General features: G+C 34.6%; 1 protein-coding gene across 13 annotated transcripts in view; it reads left to right on the top strand.

The window, feature by feature from the left end:
• Window positions 1–24890, top strand: part of HDAC9 (histone deacetylase 9) — a 458209-nt gene that overhangs the window by 390894 nt on the left and 42425 nt on the right. For 11 of the 13 annotated variants that reach the window (XM_077787618.1, XM_077787599.1, XM_077787612.1 and 8 more), the window contains one exon: window positions 6747–6865. In XM_077787618.1, the coding sequence (XP_077643744.1) occupies window positions 6747–6865 (119 nt within the window). Of the gene's footprint in view, window positions 1–6746; window positions 6866–7298; window positions 7397–15514; window positions 15532–24890 lie in introns of those variants that run through there. The other 2 variants (XM_077787620.1, XM_021538289.3) reach the window with 2 other exon arrangements.

Genomic DNA, 24890 nt, shown 5'->3' with positions numbered 1-24890 from the left:
AAATCCCAGTGACATGAACATGATTTGCAATACTGAGGACTTCATATTGATGTGGTACCTTTTGCCCCTTGAAGAAATAAAGAAAAATATATTTTGTATCTCCAGAAAGCAAGTAAGCTAGCTATAAAATAAAAGTAAGGACAGGAATATTGACTGTTCTTAAAAGAAAATAGGAAAGGAATACATTTATTAAGAAGATGTAAAAAGTAAACCTAGAAGAATAGAAGGAAAGATATGAAAATAAAGGTTGTAAAGATAAAACTTATATAAAATATATGCCTTAGAAACTAATACATAAACAAAATTGGCAGAATTTTTTTTTGCCTTGGAGGATAAATCCAGGGCAAAGCTGATAGTCAGATGATAGTCATCAAGGAGCTTTGAGGGAATGTTCTCAAGTTTGGCCTTGATGAACTTGGGCTGACAACAGAACTGGCACAAAAGAATGTTGTGAAATTAAACCAAAATTTTAGTGAAAGACATTATTATAAACTCGATGCAGAAAAATGTGCAAAGAATTGTGTGCAAGTTGTACAGAAATTCTGTGTAGCTTTCTGTAAGAAGAGGCATTACTTAATATTACACTAAAACATGTTTAAGCAACATATAAAAATAACAGATACTGTAAGTTCTATATACCTATAGGGCCAATCTTTTAAATGCTTTCTGATCTATTTTTATCAGGGAACATTCAACAACTTACTTTACCTTGTGTAATTTTAAGGTAGGACAACATAGTGATTGTTTGATACACTATTTTATTTGCATGATGTGGAACTGAGAAACTGTAGGCAGACCTACATTCTTTCAAACAACAGACTGGGTCTCCATTTGGTGGCTAAATCCCCACTATAATAGCACTAATGCATTGTATATATCTATATTCTTGCAAAATACAAGTCTGGTATAACTGAACAAATAATAGTGCATTTATAGTTTTTTCCCTTACTTGTTGAAATTATGGACTTTAGAGTCTTCTGCATTTTCTCTCAGGGTTTTTCAAAAAACAACTGGGTAATTTATTTAAGGCTTTTACCAGCTTTTAGCTGGTTCATCTGTGAAGTGGGTAAAGAAATGCTTGCTTTAGAGGAATATGCAATCAGAAACAGCTATACTGATTTATACCAGCTGAAGATATGAACCTTTCCATTTTTCAGTGTTTTCAAAGTACTTTGAGATCACTCAATAAAAGCACTGGAGGATTTTAGGGAAAGAGCAGATAATTTATGTTACTAAACTGTTCCAATCTGCAGTTTTAGAACAACACGGATTATTTTTCTGTTAATTTATTGTCCTAGGCTGGTATTCCTGCTAGTTTACTTTTTAAATTAAGAACACAGCAAAAGAATTGTAGCTATTTGCATAAAGTTAGCTTTCTTTGGATATTTCCAGTTCTGTGTTGTGGTGCTTAGAGAGTCATTTCTGCACTGGGTACTTCTCTGCAATCTCTTCTGGGAGAACAAATGTTTGGTAGCATCCTAGCCATGTGCTTTGAATGTACAAAAATAGAATAGAAGAATAAAAGAAACAGAGTCCCTTGGTAGAATCGCTTTAATGTCTTGCATCTGATGTTCAGATTGGTAGGGAGGGGAGGATCACATGCCTGATGTTTTCTCTAGAACTGCACCCAACTGGAAACCATCCCTTGGCTTCTCTGCAGACAGCAGCATACCCAAATGGAACATATTAATTCTTTGGGGAAATGTCCCTAGTCAGACAAAATGAAATCTTTTCAGCTTCCCAGATACATGCTCTATTCGCAGTACCAGCAGTCTGAAAGAAGAATCTGCATTATGTTGATCTGGAAGACACAATTTCACTCTAACTGCAAGGTTTAGATAAATAACCTCTGTGATGCAGCTGATCAAGCTTTCAGATTTTGACATGTTTATTAATGAAAATGAATGAGAAAAGAAAGAAACAGTCAGCCAGGCAAGATGTCCCTGTAACTCTGCTGTCATCATTAGGTGAATATGATATACCAAATATTTATGCTTCGATATTATTCAGATCACAGAAAAGAAATATCATTTTTATGTTTTATTTTCTTTGGAGAAGGAAGTGGAGGAGAGTGTGAGTCATAGTGGAAGAATAAAATCTATTTCTCTTCTGACAAAAGCTGCTTGTTTTGTCAGAGAAGGATTCTAACATTAACTTCAGTTTGCTGATAAGCTCTGGAGCCCGACTGGCTTCAAAAAGAAGTCATGGCCTGCCAGTCCCCAGTCTGTACCTGTCTGGTGACCCATGGCCAGAAGCCAAATCATATTTCTTACTCCTGCTGGGCATAAGATAATCAGTGTTCCAGGCAAGGTCTGAATGCAGGCTGCTGGTGCACCCTTGCAAAGATTTCTGGTGAGTAGAATTTTGACCCTTCATACCGTGACAAATCCTGCCAGCTGCAGCCTAACTTCTGAGCATAGGGCTGGTCTGAGGAATCTGGAAAGTGTAACATGAATATGTATTAGTGTATTACCAATATTATTTGCCTGCTTTAAAAAAAAAAAACATACCCTGTTATGATCAGATTCAGAGGGTTTTCTTCTTAGGCAGCTGCGAAGGAAAGTGACATGTTATAGGAGATCCTGAGTAGGTAGTTAGTGTATGATTCCTCCTTTTTACTCCTTGCTGTGCCCTCCAGAGTGTAGAAGAGATCAAAAATGCAAGATACAGGGTCTGATGATTCTGTGCTCCCAGAAATGATCTTCATATTGCTTTCTGTAGGCTTTCTATACAGCTACCAACCCCAAAACATTTGTTGCCCCTGCCCATGGCAGGGAAGGTGGTTCTATGTTTCTGTGATTTTCCTAAAGACAGATACTCATATGAAGGTGCTAAAGAGGTGGCAAATGACAAAAGGTTTTAAGTATGTCCTGGTGAAATTAAGACTATATTTAAAAATGTGTGGGTATACCATTCCTTATAGAACTTCATAAAACAGGAAAGTATCTGTCATTTTTGTGAAAGAATTTTAATGTTTGTTTTTTGCCACAAAGCAGTCAGTTACTGCCAAGGCTAGACAAACATTACAGATGTCCTACCTACATAAACGCCAAACCAAAATGCTGTTTTCCAGATGTTAATTTGCTCTTTTCTGAGCAGGTATATAATAGAATTTATTCAAAAGAGTAACCACCTAAATGCCTGTAGATTAATGTAGGAGATGGGATTAGAGATTAAGGAACCAAAGGTCTATATGGTTTTTGCAATTGAGAGACTTGTGACTGTCATCTTTTTGAAAGACCAAATAGTAGCCTTGACTTCTGTAACAAGGACTAGGGACACTCTGAGATGTTTAAGAGAGGAGGGAAGCCTGCTATCCTAGTAAAGAGGTTATTTTTTGGGGGGGTTTTTGGGTTTTTTTTTGTTGTTTTGTGTGTTATTTTTGTTTTTGTTTTTGTTTTTGTTTTTTGTTTTGGTGGGGGTTTTTTTGTTTTGTTTTTGGGTTTTGTTTGTTTGTTTGTTTGTTTTTTAGTTTTCCATGATATCTTTCAAAAAGAAAAGTCCTTAGAGGTTCTTCTGTATTAAATGATGAACAGTATAAGATGGATGAGCTCTGAAATTCCACCTCCCTTAATACTATGGAGGATGAAAAAGAAATAGACAGCACAGGGCATACAGATTAGCTCTTCTGGTACATTGTGTGCAAAGTAGCAGTAGCAAAGTACTGTCTTAGTTTGTGAGACAGTAATACAGCAAAAGTAGGATGTTATTTTTCTGGTGAAATGTAACAGAAACTGTGTACATTTTTAAAAGAAAAAAATGCTTTCTTTCATAAAAAAAACACTTAGCTGTTATTTTGGTAAAGTGAATTCAGGTAATACTGAAAGCAGTAACAGAACACTGAATTCTAAATGCCACCTCCAGTTATTAGTGTTATAGCCTTCTCATTTCTTGAGCTGAGATTCCTATATATCATTTCTGTAGAGATTTATGAATGTGCTACTATTTCCTGTTCAGCACTATTAAAAATGGTGTTAATAGCTATTCCTGGTTCTTTGTGTCAAAAGACCTTGCTTTCAGTATTTAATAATTTTCCTATTGCTATTCAGTATGGCTGGCAGTTTTAATGTCAGACATATTTATTTGACAAAAAATTTGAATAAACTGTGTCTAAATAATTTTTGCTGCTTCTGTGAATGAGATTAAGGATCAAATGCATTGTTTTGCCCCATTGTTATTAAAAAATGTGCTGACATCTTTACACTTAAGAGCAAGGTCTTGAAATGTGGTAGAAGTGTGGTCGATTTTCCCAATGTTCCAAATTATATGACTCTCAAAAATTTCTTTGTGTGTTAGGCTGGTGAAGCTTGTTACTGCCCAGCAACTTGAGCTTGCAGAGCTTCTCTGCACTGAACACACTCCATTGTCTGGCTCTTGAGCTTAGTCTGTGCTGTTCTCTGTGGTGCTGCCACTTTGTTTGACATGAAGAAATAAAAAGCAGAGCCTGACTTGAATTTGAGGAAATATAAATGGAGAAGAGGAGGGCAAAAGCTCAAGTGGCTGCAGATAGGGAGGGTTTTTCATAGGATCCCTCCTTCTTTCAGTCTATAAGATGTATGGTGCTATGGGGACAGATGAATATTGTGTATCAGCCACAGTCCTCATCAGTAATCAGGATCCATGCCACATGTGTTGCAGACGTGGGGAAGTTTGGGAAGTATGTGTTGCTTCAGACAATGAATTTGTAATTAGAGTATCAGAAGGTATGTACATAAGATGTGGTTGCATAGGAGACCTTTATTCCTGATACTGTTCCCTAGCTTTGTGGAGATTAGCCTGCAAAAGCTCTGTCACTGTAGTGTCTAATGTAAGTATTCATATGTGTACTTTGTGTGTTAGAGAGTTCTACATCATGGAACAATAGAAAAAATGCTTGGAGGAGGAGTGATTGACCACCTGCCTTAAGCCATGTCAGCTGGAACCTGTAGCAAGCTTGGTGGATGTTTGTTTTAGTTATTATAAAAAAATTGCAAGAGATGGAGAGTCTCCAATATTCTTAAATATTTTATTTATATTATTATTTATTCCTTCAATTTAAAAGCTTGTTCTAATGTCTGAACTACAGGTTTCCTGCTGCATTTGCTTCAGGTCCTGTCCATAGGGTACATAACAGGTTATTTCTTTCCTCTTGCAACAACTTATGTATTTGTGCACTTTTATCATGTTTGCTCCCATGTTATGCAAATCAAATAATGAGAATTATATTATTTATCCGCTTAAGTTATATTTTTGGAAGATTTTTTCTTTGCTTTTGATCTCTTCGGTTGGTCTAGGTCCTTCTTAAAGTGTGATGCTCAGTACTGGAATCCATATTTCAGCAGAGGCCTACTAATGACTTGTAAAAAAAGGAATATTTCACAACTTATATCACTTTGCCAGTAGATATTTGTGGTGCAATTTCAGCAAAATCACAAAAAATTTTTAAGCTTCCTCTATCCTTTTTTAATGAAAAACTGTATTCATTGAAATGCTGTATTCTCTGATAAAGACTTTTTGCTTCATCTGAATTCTGGGGTTTTTTTGTGATTAACAAGTAAAAGGAACTTTTTCCTAATATTAAAATTGTCTTTGAGGCAAACAAAACAAAATAAAGTTTGTAATGCATAGGTTAAAAACAAAACTAAAGAAAAAACCTAGAGAGTTGTTTATATCATTAATGAGTCTTTTTTTTTCTCAGAAAACCTAAACCTTTCAACAAAAATATTATTTCTTTGAATTAAGTTGTTTATCAAATAAACAATAAACATTGAACTTAAACAGATAGCATTACACGTACACAAAATTAATCTTCAGATTCTGACCGGTGTAGACCAATTGGGATTTTCTAGAGTTAATTTTTCTGGGATAGGACATTCATATTTGTATTTACCTTTTAATGTTAGCCATGTCCCCCTGATTGAGCACACTCATTACAGGCTCAGTGTTTGTTGAACCAATGCAAGAACACTTACTCCTTCCCTTTGGAGTCAGCCTGAAAGAAAGTATCTGCAAGTGCAGAACACAGGGGCTTTTGTTCTCCTTCAATACAACTTTCAGGATTTGAGATTGGAGTAGGGCAAAATCAAAGAAATAAAATAGCCACATATAAGTTTGTCAAGGAAGGGGTTAAAAAAGTGGAATCTTTGTGACTGTAAGAGGCTGAATTATCTTCCTGACACCAGCAGGGGTTGCTGTCACTGGTTCGTGGTTGTCACATTCCTGTTATGCTTGACCTTGGAAAGGCTTGACAACATAGTCTGGATTTGATTAAGGGAATTTCATGTTTTTCCTTTGCTAGAGTCACCCCCCACCTCGACAAACATTTAAAAATGTTAAGGAGTAAAAAAAAAAAGTTTGGAAAGCAAACATTTTCCCAAAAGAAATTTATAGTTCAAATTTACACCAAGTTCACACTAACTGGAGCAGTCCGGGTTTCCAGTCAGGCTTTGTGAGCTCTCTGTAAACCATTAGTCACTTCCCTGGAAGAGGCAATTTTTATAGGCAGCAGGATAAAACAGACACAGATGTGTAAGTAATATTAGAGACTTTCACATGTACCTGCCTTTTTTTTCTCAGTCATAGAAAAGAAAAAAGAGTGATTATAGAAACGAATTGATTGAAGCCTTGGACTTGAACATCTGCCATGAAGATTGGTTTAATGAAAATAAAATATCTTGTGTTGTGTTTTTTTTCTGATTGTGACAATTTATATAATGAAGATGAAAGTGCTTTTAATTTTTTCACATTGGGTTCTTTACATTCCACAGAACTGTGATTATGCCAGCTGCCAATGAGTTTGATCCAGAAATTGTCCTGGTGTCAGCAGGATTCGATGCTGTGGAAGGCCACGACCCTCCGCTGGGCGGGTACAAAGTCACAGCTAAATGTAGGTATTGTCATGGGCACATGTTTCTGAGTTGGAATTTCTCCTAGTTGGGAATTTAAGTCCAGTTCACATCTATGTTTCTGTTTTGTGAGATGACAGCTGTGTCACTGAGGACAGGGACTGTCCAGCAGTTACTACCCTGAGATGCCTGGAGAGCTGCAATGTTTGCCCAACTCATGGATGAGGTGGAAGCAATCATGTTAGAATTTCTGGCTTACTCCTTTATGTTCCTCTTGGCATTTTTGTCTTGACTTTCTAAAGTATTACTTTTCTGGCATTCAAATAACATTTTAGAGGTTTCATGCTTTTCAATAGGCCCCAATTTCCAAATGCTGGAGTAAGTTACTTCTCTTTAAATATATATTGGAGATTTTAAACTTTGGATGCCTAAATCCAATCTCATATTGCTCTTTTGTTATTGTAATCTTTTCAGATCCGTGGCATTAATCCTGAATTACATCAGTGTTTATGAAGGCCAAATTTTTCTAAAAGACTACTCTGCTGGGTCTCAATATTTGGATGTCCATTTCAGTCTTTCAAAATATGTGCTTATGGCAGAGATTTAATACTTTCTGAGAGACAGGTCTGTCTGATATATCTCATTCGTAACACTCCAAAATCACTAGCTGTTACCAGACCTTGTGTCCAAGCTGATTCTGAGCCTGGGATGTTAAGTAAGGCTGGGTGATGTAGTAACTCTCTGTACAGAATGTGCATTGTAACATTGCTATATATCAATTGCTTTACATGAGACAACACAAAATGGTTTCCTAATGCAATGCTGTGAATAATTTTCTTCAGTATATCCACTTTTACTCAGTATATTCAGTCTATAATATTACTTCAACAGCTATTAAATATGGACCTCTGCTACTAATGTCAAATGCCTTGGGAAAAGTCTGCAGAAGTCAATGAGACTTAATGGCATTTAAAACACTGCAGAAATGGACTCCAGTTGGGAGGATTTTTTTCTTCTAACCTCTGCCTTTTGTTAGAGATCAATAGACCAAAGCTGTTGTTTACCTCAGGAGGTTCAGGGCAGATATGCATATGTTTTATTTTAATTTTCACTGCATGCTAAACTGGCTCCCCTGAATACCAGGGAAAGTGATGAAGGAACAGAATGTTGTTCATAGTGGTGTGCTGTGAAAAGGCAGAATGCAGAGTGCAGTGCAAGGGTCCACCCAAAGACGCTTACACAGGTGCTAATGCACAAATGGGCTGGAAATGGAATATCTCTCTGGCTGCAAGTAAGACATACTGAGCTTTAGCACAGCTTTTCAGCTCAATGCAGTGGTTACACTGGAGAGGAAAGAAACATAGCAGGTGGTGTGCATGTTTGAGTATTATTTCCTTGTGTATTCAGATTTTTAGTAAAACATTTTGCAGGAAGAGGTGAGTGATTTCCTCACTGTTTTTATCTATATGTGGTTCCTGGTCAGCAGCACCATTCCATCAGCTTGTGTGGTAGGGAGGGGAACTTTCAGCTAGTACTAAATCAGATATTCTGTTGAGAACCATTGTATAACTATCTGTATTTAGCTGCTGAGAAGGTATTCTCTATGTCCCTTAAGGATGCAAAATGCTTTGGAATATGTAATATTCTGGCATAGCAACTTCAACAACTTAACTAAAAGTTGCAGCAAAGAAAACTGCCTGAAATCAGAATTAGTGTTCATTTTCATTCATTCATTCATTCACTCATTCATTCATTCATTCATTCATTCACTCTTCATAACTTTTTAAAAGAAATCTCAATACATTTTCTAATATTAGAGGCTGCACACTACTTCTGCATATATGTCTGTAAGAAAAAAAAAAGGTGATTTTTTGCTTGCAGACAAAAAAAAAAAAGCCAGTGTAGGTGGCTCTTGTTTAAATTAAGAGAAAAACTGAGATAGACTCAGATAATGATCATGCACCTGAGGGATGAATAAAGCCATTTTTACAGAGCCAAGGGAATTTATTATTTCCCCAAAACAAAATTCTCCACATTCCATTATACTATTTTAGAGCATAATATACTATATGTGGTATGTAGGAAAATGAACAGTCTATTTAAAAAAAAAAAGGTCCAAAGACAAACTTTCATATTGAACATTAAAAATAGATATTTGTGCAAAGTTTTAATATAATTTGTTTGTAATAATTAGAAATTGTATGCCAATAAATAAAGTTGAACCTGTAAATTTTGTTTCTTTATAAATCTTTAGCACTTTGCGTGCACTTAATACACTGAATTTTCTGATTTCTATGATTTAATACAAGCTTTACAAATTAGGGAGAGATTGAGATCAAAGGAGAGAAGATAGATCCTTAGCTACTAACCTTGCACTTAAAGAGCATTTAGAAGCCACTAGATACTTGGTAATTAATTTTTTATGTCTTTCCCTCAGAGTACAATCTAAGAGAAAAAATTAAAATTTAATTAAATTTATTGTCAATTATTGTCAAACAATTGTCCTATGTTACAAAGTAAAAATCATTGGATGAAGATAGCAGATCGAACTAGTTATAGCCTTGGATTAACCATATAGCAGGCAATTGTATTAAAAAAAAAAAATGATCTGGTAAATCTGCACAGCTTGAGAAATGTAAACTGTAATCTTCTTTAACCCAGAATTTTAATTTTTTTCTATGTTTTCATACAGTCTTATTTACTGAGGAGTTGCCATTTCTCATAAGTAAAGAAACATATCAGCAACAAGATAATCATATATATATTTATAGCTGACTGTAAATCAGTGAGTCTGTTATGTGTATTAGGATTTCTCACAGTGAGGTGACTCTCAACTCCTCTAGAAGGCTGTGGAGTAGAATCTGGCCAACTGAGATCAGTGATGATAGCAGATCTTGGAAATATCTCACTTCCTAATTATCTCTAGTTGTATTAAGTAATGAAATCATTAATGGTCTTTTTCCCATTAAAAAAAATTAAAAAGAGATAGTGTTTAAAAAAAAATTGTAAGGGAAGTTTAAATCTTCCCTATCTTATTGCAATTTTAAAATCACTTTCCCTATTTTTTCAGTGGCTTTGCAATTCCTCCTCATCTGTTGATTAGTTTTCATTAAACTAAGCAATATTTAACTACGTTTTACCTGTCTGCAAAACAGATTTGTTTGGTGCAATGTAGAATTCAGAATGAACATGAAATAAAACATTTGTTTCAACCCCAACTTTGAGGATTTCACAAGCACATTTTTCTTGATGCTAGCTCTTTGTGCCAATTCTCTCTCTTAATGAAGTGCTATGATTTCAAAAGGTGCTTGCATAATACACCTACATACACATACACATCTTGAAATATGTACTCAACCCATGTGCATAAACTTTGTGATGGATTTTTTATTCTTTTAAGAACAAAAAGGGCTTCAAAGATTTGATATGACTAATGGCATATGGCAGAACTTGTTGCTGCTGGGAAGTTCTCAGTCCTTTGGTACAAGCTACATTCCTAATATCTTAGTAAGGAAAGGCAAGCTTTATTGACAACACTGATGAAAGGCCACCTAGCATAATTAGAAACAGGTAGACCTTTGAATTCACAATCGCTTTGCCCTGAAGAAGGTCTTCCCCCCTCAGAAGGGTTTGTGTCAGAAAAAGACTTTGTTTTTCCAAATAAAAACTTTTTGTCTGCTAAAAATATTATCTTTATTCACAGACACTGCCTTGCCTGTGGCATTATGCTATGGAAACTGCACCAAGTTTAACATCAAAAAGCAAAGAGAAGAAAGTGAGGCAAATATCATTTTAAACTTCTCTGGTAGTCTTCTTGGCCCAGGGTCTTGCATCAGTTAAAGGTGCCAACTCTTGCTCAGGAGCTTCTCTAATACCTGGTACATTCTGTCAGGAATATTCAGGCAACTTATCTCAGATTTTGTTTTCTGTGCCCCTTCTGTAATGACTCAAGTTTAACTTCATTAGCTGAAATAGAGGAATACCTTTTGCAATGTCAAGTCCACCGTCAGTACTAGCATGTATAATAGTCCCTGTTGCTTGGCTAAGTGGTTCCCCAAAATGTGAGGTGAAGGTGGGTGCTGCAGCTGGAACTCTCATATACAGCTCTTATGCTGAGTAACTATTGAAGTGTGTGGAATCTCTTTGTTTAGGTCAGAGACTGTAAAAGTCCTTTGATTTTATTGTAAAGTATAATCAGGTGAGAGAAAAATATGTCTCAGTTCCTGACTAGACCAATGGTTTCTTTTTCTTACTAGATTTTTTTTTTTTTTTCAGTAAGATAACACAAAATATCAGCACCATGTAACATGTATTATCAAAACATATTTTTATAAAATTCACTTTTTTTACTGGAGCAATAAAAGTTGTATTGACAATAAAATATAGGAAAAATAATGTTAGAAGAAGTAAAGGGAATAAAGAAATTTTATATTTAGAATAGTGATGAGATGATTAAAGAATATGAATCTAGTCTTCCCTGTTATGATGATCCTTAGATAGGACTACTGAAGATAGAACTTATACATTTTGTGCTTTATTTTACAGTTAATTTTTACATTGTCTGCTAAAATATATAGTATTATCACACAAGTAGTTGAATTTTGTGTAGTGAACAAGAGTATCTGTCAGATCTGATCATAAATTTGCAAGTTGTTAGATCTTGTAAGTGAACTGTTTTTAAATTTAGCTCTGCTGAGTGAATATCTCCATGTAACATTATCCTGAGATGAAGTACTTTCTCTTTGTTTTAGAGATCAGCCCTTAGAATAATGCTTGCACTAAAGCCACTGAGATCAATTTACTGTTCAAGTAAATATTCTACATAATTGCTCATTAAATCGCGATCATAAAAAGAATAAGGTAAATAGAGAAGTGTCAAACAAGAATGAAGACCTTTTTCAAGGTACTTAACTCCTGAAGCACTGCGTTTGTTAAGGGCTATGATGATTTACTGGAGTTTTCCTGTTGTTTTACTCTCCTATTCCAAAGATGCTATTTGACACCAAAGTGCAAAATAGAATCAGCAATTAGCAGTAGGAAAGGATACTACTATGGGCATTTAAAGAGTAAATGATATTTTGTCTGTTGGGATATTTGTCTTTCATTGTGCCAAAGCTGTAATGAAAAGTTGATCCAGTGCCTGGAATATAACTGATTCTATCTAAGCTGATTTGCAACTTTTAATGTTTTTATTTGAGAAAATTGCAATAACTCCCTTAACCTATCAAAAGCTGCATTGTCTTGTACTACACTCCATTCAAGTGGGACCAAAGTAAAAAGTACTGAAGTTCTTGGCAGTTTCCCTTCTCATGAGCCCAGGTTATTTCCAAAGGATATGTCAGCATAAATGGTAGAAATTAATGTATAAGAGAGACTGCTAACTTGCACATAGCCAGCAGCTCTTCTGTGAGGACTCTCTTCTCATGGCTGGAACTGATACTTTGCAGGATACTAGTAAGAGCGACCAGGTTGAACTTGGAGGCCTGTTGGTTTCCTGTTGCTTTGCCCTTCACATTTCAGTTCCAGTTCCACTGGCAGTAATGAGTTTTGATAAAAAGATCTCTAAATGTAACATGAAATGCTATAAAAAGCTAAAATACCTAGCATCTTGGCACAAGCAGATTCAGAAGTAATGGACACAGTTGTAATAAAGAGGTGACTGCTGAAACAAATGATTTAGCATGGTGTACCAGCTGTCACTGGAAGGCTTTAAAGGAGACCAATTAGGTATGCCATAGCACACTCAGACACCAAAGGCTTCATGCAGAAGTTTTTCTTCAATGACTCATCTTTTCTTGAGTCTTCACAACTGTCCTACTGTATCTTGGAATTCTTCTCAATTTCCCACTGTGTTTTGTTCATAGTATATGGGTTAGAAACAGACCAAAGGCTAATGCTAGAACTGCATATCACTGAATTCAAATGCAGAACTCCTCAGGGTCGAAGCCTGGTACTTCAGATATGTTTCAGAGATAAAGTTTCCCATGTGCCAGCTTCAGTGTTTCTAAAACATTCTATCTGACTATTCTGAATATTTAAAAGTATTTAAAGATCCCTTACTTTTAAAAGTATTTAAAGTATTTTAAAAGTATTTTAAAAGGCTATATATGTTCATTGTTATGGGGTTTTGTTTGTTTGCTCTTTTCTTGGAAGTACTTCATTTCTAAAGGAGTCCCCAGATAATATTGTTAATATCTACTGGACTTGGACAGCTTTGGACTGGCTGTGAATTTTTTGGGTAGAATGTCTTTGGGTAGGAGCTTCACTTTCTTGCAATTGTCTGAAAGTCTTCCTTGACTTTTGACTCCAAGAGTGCTGACTGGGACTACTGGGGGTAATGTAATAGGTATATGTTAAAGGAAGGCAGGAAAAAGGAGTCCCTGCAAATTGACGGCTGACTAAAGAGAATAGTAGTAGCTTGGTAGCTGTTTCAACACAGTTTGATTTCCTAAAAAATTGCAGTATTTTATAATGTCATGTCTAATCTCTTCACAAGTGAGAAAGTCTTTTTTGACTCAGCTACGAGAAGCTGTGATGTTGGTAGGCCTGGCACTGACTGCCTCTGACTGCACTTTTATAGCTGGTATAGCTGCTCAAGCAGGTCCCTGCCATACAAGAAGGTGGTTCCACACCACTTCCCCTTCTGAGTTGTCCATTGTTTACCACGCACCAGGTCAGCTTCTTGTCAATCTCTCTGTAAACACATGGAGCATTAACTCATCAACCCATCAAAAAACAAAGTCGAAAATGAAGAGACTTCTATTGGGCTGAAGCTGAATCTGATTATGGAAGGACCAATGTGTTCCAAAGACAGCAGAGAAAGGAAGAGATTACACAGCATAATTTATGGTAGCAGTAAACAAATTACTTCAGTTGCCACAGCTGCCTTCTTTTCTGAATTCTCCTGAGTTCAGAGATTTATTTTTTTTTTAACATAATTTAGTTATCTTTCTGGTACTTGAGGTTGTAGAATGATTATCCAGCAGGATAGATCTTCATCTTTTGACTCAGAGCTAACAGCATTGGAGATGAATTGGAGCACTGATCATTGATAGTTTTTCACTGGAGAGTGTCCTCATTGGTATCAGATATTTTCTTTCTGTCCCTTTTGTCTTTTGGTAACTACATGATACCCAGTGGCTGGCAGCAAGAAAATGCAGCATTCAAGACTTTGCTTTCCATTGTTTGCTTCTAAAAACGAAGTTTGGGTTTTCTATAGGGTGATTTCTTGAATACTAATTAAATGGTAGTTTGGTATGATCCAAAAGACATCAAAATAGATGATAAATTAATTGGTGACCAACCCTTAGACATTATTATTTTCACAGGATTTGCTCTAAGTATTTTAGTTCCCTTTTCCTTGTAACCCACAGCAGTCATTGCTGTATCATATCCTATGATTTGAACATAGCCATTGGGTTGCTCAGCCTCCTAAATCAGATTAGGTTTATTTATTCCTGCATTTGTACTCCTTAAATTTGCTCTAGTAATACAGATGTTGCTGATTTATTTGTCAGTGAATCCAGGATCTGGTACATTATTGGCTTGTACACTACATTTACATTATAGGTATGAAATTAGAAAATTTCAGAAATTGCGCTCGTTGAGGAAGAGTAGTCCGTTGGCTCCTGTGGAAGAGAGATTGGAGTTCACTGTATAAAATTAGTGTCTTCTTTAGGACACAGCATAAAAAGGCAAATGTGAAGATATAAGAGGAAAAGTTATTTTTTTATTATTTCGTTTAAAAAGGGATTAGTGCTTGGAGAAATTCAGAAAAATTCTGGTGTTTAGTTGAAGGACCTTTCACATGCTGGCAAGTGCTCATATGTCAGTGATGTGGACTATGGGCTTGAGCCATGTGAAAATGTCTAGCTGTACACATAAAACTCATCTGAAGGATTCAGAAATCTTAGTACTGATTTTGTTATTGCCCGGTACTTTTAACACTGTCTGGCTAATTGTAAATCTTCCAGAAAGGGTCCACCTAAGCAGAAAGGGAGTGAAATTAGAAATATTAGTAGATAAGGTTTGATTTGACCTGCTTATTCACTTTTACTTGTCCTTCCTTTCTGCAAATAAGCCAGGAAATATTTCCGTTTCCATTCCCACTCCTGTCTCAAAGAGATCTGTCTGCTGGCTAGTTAACTAATTGGTACAAGTGAAAAAACACCTGTACAGCATGTTCAGCTATGCAGTGTCAATCCAGCTGCAGAATGCATCAGGTGCCCATTCCTTTTATTCCTTGATTTAGGGCAGTTGTTGGGGACAGGGCAGAGGATAGATTACAATGGAAAAGAAAGAGAATCCACAGAACCATTAATAATTATTTTCCCTTTTTGGTCATCTTCCCTTATCTCTTCACCTACCTCTTGATGTTTTTTCTTCCATGCTACAGTAACAACATTGGCTAATGATAATAACTTATGTGAGGGATGCAAAAAAGGCAAAATTGGTCATACCTTCACTAGGTTTTGAAATTAAGCTTATGAAATCTTTTTTTCCTTATTCAGATGAAGAGGCTGTCATTTAGTAGAATAAAGGAAAGAACAAAGTATTTTTTCTCACTTGGGCAGTATTAATCATGCCAAATGACAATTTAAATAGGGCAAATTAAATATAAGTTTTTAGGGCCATTTTGAAACTAGTGGAGCTTGACACAGTGTTCAGTAACTTGCCCATGCCTTTTACAGGATTGGATCCTGAGAGAACATTGATGAAAGACATCTCCAAATGTGGATTTCTGCATGACAAAGTGTCTGATCTTTTATAGCATCGTTGCATTGGGAATTAGTCTTGTCTTTGGGAATTTGTAGTCTTTAGTAGAAGAGCATGATTTATGTCTTAGAATTTAACCATTCTCTGTAATAAATAGAAATGTGCCACAAGTATTTACTTGGTTGCGCCATGGGAAAATTTTTAACATATTGTTCACAGCTTCAAAATGCTATAAAAGAAGGCATGTAATTTAAAGACCGACTATCCTTTGTGATTTCTAACCAATAGATTGATTAATGTCTTCCAAAAGTGACAGCAGCCAAAATGTTTACATCTCATTAGGCAGAGAAGAAGAGAGCACACACAATTTTGGTTATGAGCTTGGATGGTTCATTTCTTTGGGCTTCACATCCCCACTACTTAAGGCAGACTGTAACTTTAAGATGTTATCTGTTGCCTACACAAATAAACAGCCAGTTATGCTTTTTATGGCGGGCAGTTCTCAAACCAACAGGGGATTAAATGATATTAGCTGGAGTTTGTGGTTCCCTGCTGAACTATCACGGGCTCCATGGATTCCTGTCCTGAATATTTCACAGAGCAAACACCTCTTATCTGAGGTGATATTCTCACACTGGCCTCTTGGCCATGGACTTCAAAAGCTGATCACAGGGAGGGCTTGAGAGGCAATAACCCTTAATATAACAGTCTCTCCTGATAGGGATAGACAAGGTAAAGGTAAGGCGTCTCTGAAGTTTGCTCTTGTGTGTTTAGCCCCATGGGGTGATAAGGGGCCATCTGTTTTTTCAGTCTGCAAACTCATCTTTTTCACACTATCCCAGTACCAAGTACACTTTAGGTCTGACTGGTATCAGCACCAGCAATTCTTCAGTAATCTGAAGAGATTTTCTTGGTATTTTAGCTTTGATCCCAGCAATTGTCTTAGTTGCTGTTGTGTTGGGGTAATTTACCTAGGCAAATATATAAAATAAGATTTAAAACATTATGTTCAAGGTACCATTGTCACAAAGAAAATAAGTTATTGAAATAGATGTTATAAAATGTATGTGAATTACTTCTGGGTAAAGGGAAATTTTTGTGCTTAACCTATGTGACTAAACTAAAACATTAATTCATGGTGGTAATTTCAAAAAGTCACATCACCACACCTTATTAATTGTTGAAATAGAATATCAGTACTACCATTTTTAGAAGTTAAAAAACTCTGCTTCAAGCCTCATAACTATTATAAGAGTTAGTAAAATGCTTCTCAGATTTCTTTTATTGTGGAACTCCCAGAATATCTTCCTTCATCTTTTAAGCTTTTCTCTGCAGCCATTTTTTTATCAATGAAACATTCGTATTCAATTGCAATCTCCTGATTATAATAGCTGCATATGCAAACACTAACTACTATGAAATCGGCAAGAAAATGATGCAAATTGCCAACACTGGCACATGAAAAACAATCCCTATTTTTTTTCAGCACTTTATTACCTTCATTTGTTGTTTTGTGGGGTGGGGGTGGTAACTGTCTCTAAAGAAATTGTTCTTGCTTATAACAACTAATTGCCATAAAATTTCTGGAAATGCTAGAATGTAGATCCTAATCCCACAAGCTTTTACTCCCTTTAAGCAGTCTATTGTTGATTAAAATTACCCCGCAAACCTGATTAAGATTTACTAAAATAAGTAATGTTTACAGGGACAGAGATTGTAAATATAATTATGGTACAAAAGACGTACTAAAAACTCTTCAAAAGCATATTTACATTAGAACACTGTTATTTAAATCTTCCTGAAATCTTATAGAATTAAATTGAAAATGAATAAGAATTGTTCTATTGTAAAATATGTCCATTTGAAGTGAATTTACTAATAACTTATTTACTTCAGATTCATTATTTTCTCCCCATCATCAGTTATGATTCATGTACACTGAAATGGACTAATGGAAAGATCTTGAAAGATCTTCTTTGGAAGAAGAAACTAAAATAAGATAACTGTCCAGAACAACAAAGTATTGTTAGTTAATAAAAAAATTCACTTACTTAATATTTTCTGTTTATGATGGCAAATTAATCACATATTTGTTTCCTTTGATCCACAGTCTTATCCCTTTTCCTTAAATTCCTCTCAGTATCTGACATTGCTTCCATTCAGAAGTAATTTTTTTGTGAGAGCTGTTTTCTAAATGTTTTTTACTTACTTTAAACAGATTAGCATTCTCTAAAAGAAAAATAAAACAGAGCAGTTTCATTTAATAGTGGAATATGTCCTTTAATGAAATACCCGGGTTTTAAATGTGCTAGCTTTCAAAATTATTTTTCTGATATGATTCATTAACATCAGATATGAATTCAGTAATTTATTTGTATAGGAACCAGATGACTGACATATATTGCCATATAATTTCTGTTTGTATTTATGATTGCAGCCAAGCATAATTTGTTTGTTCTTGTTAATAATTTTCTTCTTATTAAGCAAAGTTGGTTTGCAAAGAATAACTTATATTGCTTTGCATAATATTTTTATGTATTAAAATATTATGCTTTGCCTAGTATTTTTTGTCAAGAGAAATTACCAGTTTAAAATTTGAGATATAAATAAATATAAATAAAAATTGATATATCTTCCCAAGTTTGTTTTGTTTTAAAATTTTTCATATAATAGATTTCCTTTCAAAATAAACAAAATTATTGTTTTTCCTGTTAAAGAGTTTCATTTATCCAAAACATTAGAAAAAATTACAGAATATCTAATTGGTTTGGGTTTCTTTTTTACTTGTAGAGAAGAGGCATTGACTAAAAGATCAAATGAAGTTGTTATTATTTGTATCTATTTTTATTTCTTTTTAAGAAGGTAGTATCTGTAGTCTTAGAAATCCTTTGTTTTCACTGAAAGTTATAGTAGCATCTTTTTGATTCCTACAGAAACAGCTTTGCAGTAAAATTGCTTTTCAATATGATTGGGCTGTATCCTAACAAATTTACCAGGAATTTCAAGAAATTTTGTCAAATCATCTTTGAAATAGTTGCATAATTAACTCCAATGTTTTGAAGCATGTTACCACAGAAGTAAAATGGCAGAGTGGAATCTGTTCTGTTTTTTGTTTGTCCAAAGCCAACATGAGCAAATCAAAATAATTTTTCATTCACTTAAATATTTGAGTCAGCAGCATTCTTAAACCTGAATCAAACCCTGGCGAAAACAGTAAAGAAAATCCATTTATCAAGTGATGTGATGCTGTTTCAAAATTGTAATTTAATTAATAAATATGTTACATCAAAGGAATTAGTTATCAAAAAAAATTGTGGCATTTATGTCACTGTGTGAATAAAACATTATTTTTCTAGTGACGTTAACTGCACCAATGGTAGCATTGTAGAACATACATGAAGACAGTGCACATGTCCTGAAATGTGCCATTTTTTTATTTTGGCTCTTTTTGGGTGCATCTTTTCCCACATGCAGTGGACACCTCTGGGATTTTCCCAGCATGCTTTTTGAAGAAAAACATCGAAGTCACAAAAGCTGAAGATCTTTAAGGGATCTTTAAGGGAAAAAAGTAATAGTTCTGAAATGTTTACATCCACCAGCAGTTTCCTTCCAATTCACTGAGAATTGCTGAAGGATTTTTTCCAAATCACATTACAAATTTGAAGATTACCTAAATGAACACTATTTTTATAATGATTTAGGTTACTGATTGGGAGTAAAGAAGATTACTTTAAAAAACACTTAAAAGGGTCTGTGCAGTTTTAATGGCTTGAGTGAAACAAAACACCAAACAGGATGTCCTTGTCCCCTTTGAACTTGAGGCATCACATTGACATGAAGCTACTGAATTCTCTCATTAGTTATGTGGTGCTGGAATCCCAGTGGCACTTAATGAAAATAAGTTTTTATGTAGTGCTTTCAAAAAAGAATTGGAAATTGAGTCTGACCAAATTTAGTACTCTATCACAGACATAATAAAGTTGGGAAATCAAGAGAAAAGAAAGGAAGAAAAGAAAAAGAAGAAAAAGAGAAAAAGAAAAAAAAGAAAAATAAAAAAGAAAGAAAAAGAAAAAGAAAAAGAAAAAGAAAAAGAAAAAGAAAAAGAAAAAGAAAAAGAAAAAGAAAAAGAAAAAGAAAAAGAAAAAGAAAAAGAAAAAGAAAAAGAAAAAGAAAAAGAAAAAGAAAAAGAAAAAGAAAAAGAAGAAAAAGAAAGAGAAAGAGAAAAGAAAAAGAAAAAGAAAAAGAAAAAGAAAAAGAAGAAAAAGAAAAAGAAAAAGAAAAAGAAAAAGAAAAAGAAAAAGAAAGAGAAAAAGAAGGAAAAAAAAGGAAAAGAAAAACAAAAAGGCAGGACAAAGAGCAAAAAAGGAGAAGAGAAGATATATTAAAATCTAGAACATAAAATAAGAAGTGTCTTTCATTCAGACAAAATAAAATTTTCCTTATTGTAATTTGCATTATATAAGTAAAAGAAAGGAAAAGTAAGAAAGATACTATTGATTTGTGTTTTTGCATAAAATTTTCTACAATACTTTTAAATTATTTACCTGCTTTTTTATTATGTTTCATTATACTGGAAGAAAATTTTTAAATTTATTTTAATGGAATTCTCCATCTTATCCCATAACAAGGGTACTTACAGCATAACCACTTTAGTATGGTGTACACTGACCATCAGAACCTGTCAGACTTAAACTCAGTACTTTTAAGAGAGAAAATAGAAAAAAAAAAATCTTCTATTCCTAGGTGGGATGTATAGTTCAAGAAGAAACAGAGAATATATTTAGTTCAGTAAACAGTCAGCACTGTTCTAGATATATTCCATCTGGAAGACAATTAGCAGTCTTTTGGCTTTGGCTGACTACTGACAATTAGAGCATCATAAACCAGATGTCAAACATTATGTCTTGAGCAACTTTTTTCTTCAGAATTTGCCCATTCCTCTTGTCATCATGGCTCAAGTATCTAATTTAGTCCATTGGCTAATACTCTCCTTTCTCAGTACCTGTTTTTACTTTATTAAAAGTAGTGAAAGAAAGAGTATCTATAAAATATTTTGATTTCCTCTGTATGTTTCCTTAGCTTTTAAGAAAACTGATCCAAAATTAGTAACTCAGAAATAATGAAATAAGTTCAGTTAAAAAGCCTCTCATTACTATAGGAATATTTTCTGACCAATTTTATTATAATTATATTGCTATGTCATTGAACTCTTCCTTCTGTCTTAGCTTCAGCTCAGTGACTTTTACCACTTACTGCCTTTGGGAGATTGATCCGTGGAGGTTTCATTACTGAAGAATGAATCTTGAGATTTGATTTTCATTTGCTTCAGTTTATCTCTCTAAAGGAGGGAATAATTTCCCTCTTTCAAATGTCTCGTTTTTGAAGCAATATAGATATTTATGGCAGCACTGTTTAGTCATACATCAACTGCTAATCTGAAAGAAAAGGCTTGAGAGCACAAATTAATTCATGTTGGAGGAGGATATTTTCCAGTGTTTCAGCCTGGGAAATCCCAGGTGTGAGAATGGGAAGGCTGGACATCAGACATGTGAGCTGGAATGATTCTTTTGACCAAGTTGTTTAACTTCGAAAACACCAGGACAAATGGTCAAATTCCCTTCTTTTTCTGGGATATCTAATAGCCACCCTGGTAAATGCATACTACTTACCAAGTTTTTGTCATGTTATTAACAGAGAAGTGCCAGTATATCCAAGGGACAGGAGACTGAACTAAAAGGGTGTTAGGAGAGATTGAACTAAGTACTGAGCAGAGCTTTAAAGAGCAAATTATTTATATCATAGACAAAGAAAGCAAGGTGTACAGTGGGTTGGTAGGATAGCAAATATTTTGTGTAGTTTGAGGAAGTATCACTGGGTTTAATGGAACAAATTTCACATAGAAATTCTCTGTGCATATAATTATTTTCAACTTTTATGAATCAGGAAATGATACTAGACATTCACAGATGAATAGGCTCTAAAGCTAAGCAGATTATTATTAACGAATATGATTATATGTACTGTAAGTAGAGCTAACATAACTTCTATATAATTTCCATGGTTTCTGTCTAAAAATACCCCTGTTAGCTTGAAATCTGAATGATTATTAGAAATATATTAGGTAGTATTCTTATATAGAAAATATAATTAATATACTAATATACTGTATGATAATATTAGTATTATAATTTGCTAAAATAACACAAGGATTTGAAAGTAGGCCTCCATAACCTACAAAATCTCCATCTGGAGTAATTTTTATTGAGGCACTAACAGAAGCATAGATTACTTAGCTAAAATGCATTCATCTTTAATTTCATATTTACCTGAGAAGCTTCTCACTGAGCATGCTGTATGCATGCATGACCTTGGTAGATGAAAGCATATTTTATCTTCCTGGGTGTAAATAGTCTTTTGGATCCATAAATGAGCTTTCTCTTTCAAAGTTTGGCTTTCTGGACATTAAACATGTTATTAAGTCCAGATTTGTCTGTGACAGGCAGTGTAAAGAGGTGTTTAATTCCAAAAAGACCATCTTTTAGGAAAATTGGTGCAACAGATCTTCCTGGGGATATTTCTCTTTTCCTACTGAGTAGTAAATAGACTGGAGGGGTAGCAGAGGCAAGACAGCTAACTTTTCCTTACTTAAAGGTAGGAAAGAAGAATCTTGACAAATATTAAAATCAAGGAGTTTTCCCCATCCTGTTTCAATATGTAAAAATATCATAAATTGCATATGAAATTAAATGAAATTATTAGACTTCTTTTAATACAGATCAGGATGCTAAAATGGGTAGTTAAATCCCCTAAAAATAAAATGAACTGCAGAATCTCCAATATTAACAAAAACTTCTACACAAGTTCTTTACATGAATTTTAAGAATGGTATTGTGGAACTCAGAGGTGTCTTTGCAGTAAGCTTACCACTGCACTTCACTGGGAGCAACCACTTTGACATAACTTCAGCTGTCAATGTTGGTGATAGGAGATTCTGTTGGTTTTGTTATTTTGCACTAACATGAATGATCTGTAATAAAAAAAGGACTTTCACCTCAGGTGCAGTTGTCATTTCACTGTTAGCAGTAAGAAGTAGTTTAGAAGGGGTGCAGATAGGGATATGCAATATTCAATGTAAGGGAAGTGGATACACAGTGAGGAGATCCTCAGCAAACTCCCAACATGTAGGTGTGAAGCTTTCTCCAAGTCTAGCTGCCTTGCTAGTCCTTGCTCCTGCAGCTCTTTCAGCTATCATAAATACCCTGCACTTACCCTTCTGCACATACAGATTGGTAATGTACACACATATACTTGAGCTGACAATTAAGAATTATGGTTGGGATGGGGTTAATACTCTTCAAACCTCTGGACACCTCCAGGACTAGGTCCATCTAGAAACTGCTTCTCAGGTAAACTGCAATTAAAATCCTTCTTTACAGCACCTAGTGTTGGTGCATTTAGATGACACAACTAATGCACTAAAGTTTTCCAAGGAATAGAAGACCCTAAGGAGAAGAAAGACTATAAAGTGACTTGTGGTGTCTTTTTGTTCTTTCAACAATTTGGTCCTGGAGCTGAAAGGGAGAGAGAAAAAATCAGAAAGAAGCTGGCCACAGAACAAATAAATATGGCATTGGCTCATATTCATTACAACACATTGGATAAAAATGAACAATGGCAACTATCAGCTTTCATGCACTTCCTTAGAAAAAAAACAGTGTTGTGTAACTTGGCCAAAAAGACAACGACATGTACCAGTGCACATATACAGCCCAGAAGGGGAGTCAAACGAGCGCCAGAAGAAAATAGCTGTTTTATTTGGAGGTCCTGTTTACTTGGAATATTTATTACTTTCATCAAAAAAATATCAGTTTAGCATATCACTTGCACAATTTCTACTCTTTTGGTTTTCATAAGAATTCCAATAAACTCATTTTGCTACTGAATGGGAAAGATATTAGAAAGATTCAGAGACTTGGGGGGATAGAAATAAGAAAGGTCAGCACAGAAGAAAAGGCTTAGATGAAAGTATGTCAGAGCAAAGCTTCCCATGAAAGATTATTGAGAAAAAGCTTTTTTTTTTTAAACAGACATAAAAAACAATATATAAATCAAGAGCACAAAAGCCCTGTTTTATGATTTTTTTTTTTTCTGGTGCTGTTTAATTTTTTTATATCTTTTTTTGCCATTGTTAAAAAACAGCCAAAACTTCAAAGGCACGCTGCATGTGTTCTAAATCAGGACTTCAGTGCTGATGTATGACAGCACAAAAATTAAAACTAAATAAATGTGCTGTCTAAACTACCATATTTCTCAAAAAATTACTTTAAATGCTTTAAAAAATTAGAATTATTGATTGATCTTACTTTACAAACCATAATGTTTTCACCAGAGTAAAGGACAAAATATTATATTAAAAAGAGAGAAAGAAAAAAGAGTGTTGTCTGAACATATCTGAACACCTGTATTTGGCTGTCTTGCAGTTTTGTCAGACAGGCGAGAGGGAAAATGAAACTTTCCAGTGATTTGTCAGATAGTCTATATGGACTGCATAATCTTTCAGTTTATTTGCTGTTTTCTGGAAGGCTCCTTTACATTCGGGGTAAATTGATAAAAACAAGGTAGTATATCTGTGAAGAAAGGAATAGCATTTCTGGTCTATCACATAAAAAGTGGTTGTAGAACAGATGTATTCTCATGAAAAATAGTTTGTGCAAGTCTTTTACTATTTTCTTTTCAAAATATAAACTTTGTAACATGTTGAGTTAGCATTCCCTTTTAATATACTTTGCGTAGGAACTTGCTGTTTTCTCTTAGAAATGGCATGTCTGACTCTAAAGGTGTCTGGCCACAGCACACCCATTAAATCTGCTTGCAAAAAAAATTGCATGACTGGGGTCTTTGTGGCGTCCCTTTTCCTCTGGCCTCTACTTTTACAATGGCCATTTGCTGTTCTTCCACTAAGTCATCTTGATTTGTATTGACTCACTTATTTTATCGGGTTACAAAAGGGGCAAGTGGCCCAAGCAAATAGGAATGCAAATGCTGTTCTTTTTCATAAACATTTCTTTGACTTTTAGGACTCATTCATCCCATCCCTGCTAGTGTCCTTTTTTGAATTCTTATTAAGAAATAGTCACTGGCTCTAATTTATGTTCTTATGTCTCCTATTTTATTATGTTTTTATGTCTGAGGAGTGGCATTTCATGGCAAAGGTTCCTGGATATTTGTGCGATCAAGAGAACTGGTTATTTACTTATTATCATTTTATCTTATTTAATCCCTACTCCTTTTCAGTTGCTTCAATTACACATTAAGAGAACAGATAGTATAGGATGTCATTTCATGAGCACT

The sequence above is a fragment of the Lonchura striata genome, chromosome 1 (assembly GCF_046129695.1).
Source record: "Lonchura striata isolate bLonStr1 chromosome 1, bLonStr1.mat, whole genome shotgun sequence".
NCBI lineage: Eukaryota > Metazoa > Chordata > Aves > Passeriformes > Estrildidae > Lonchura > Lonchura striata.
This window is presented reverse-complemented; position numbering and strand designations above follow the sequence as displayed.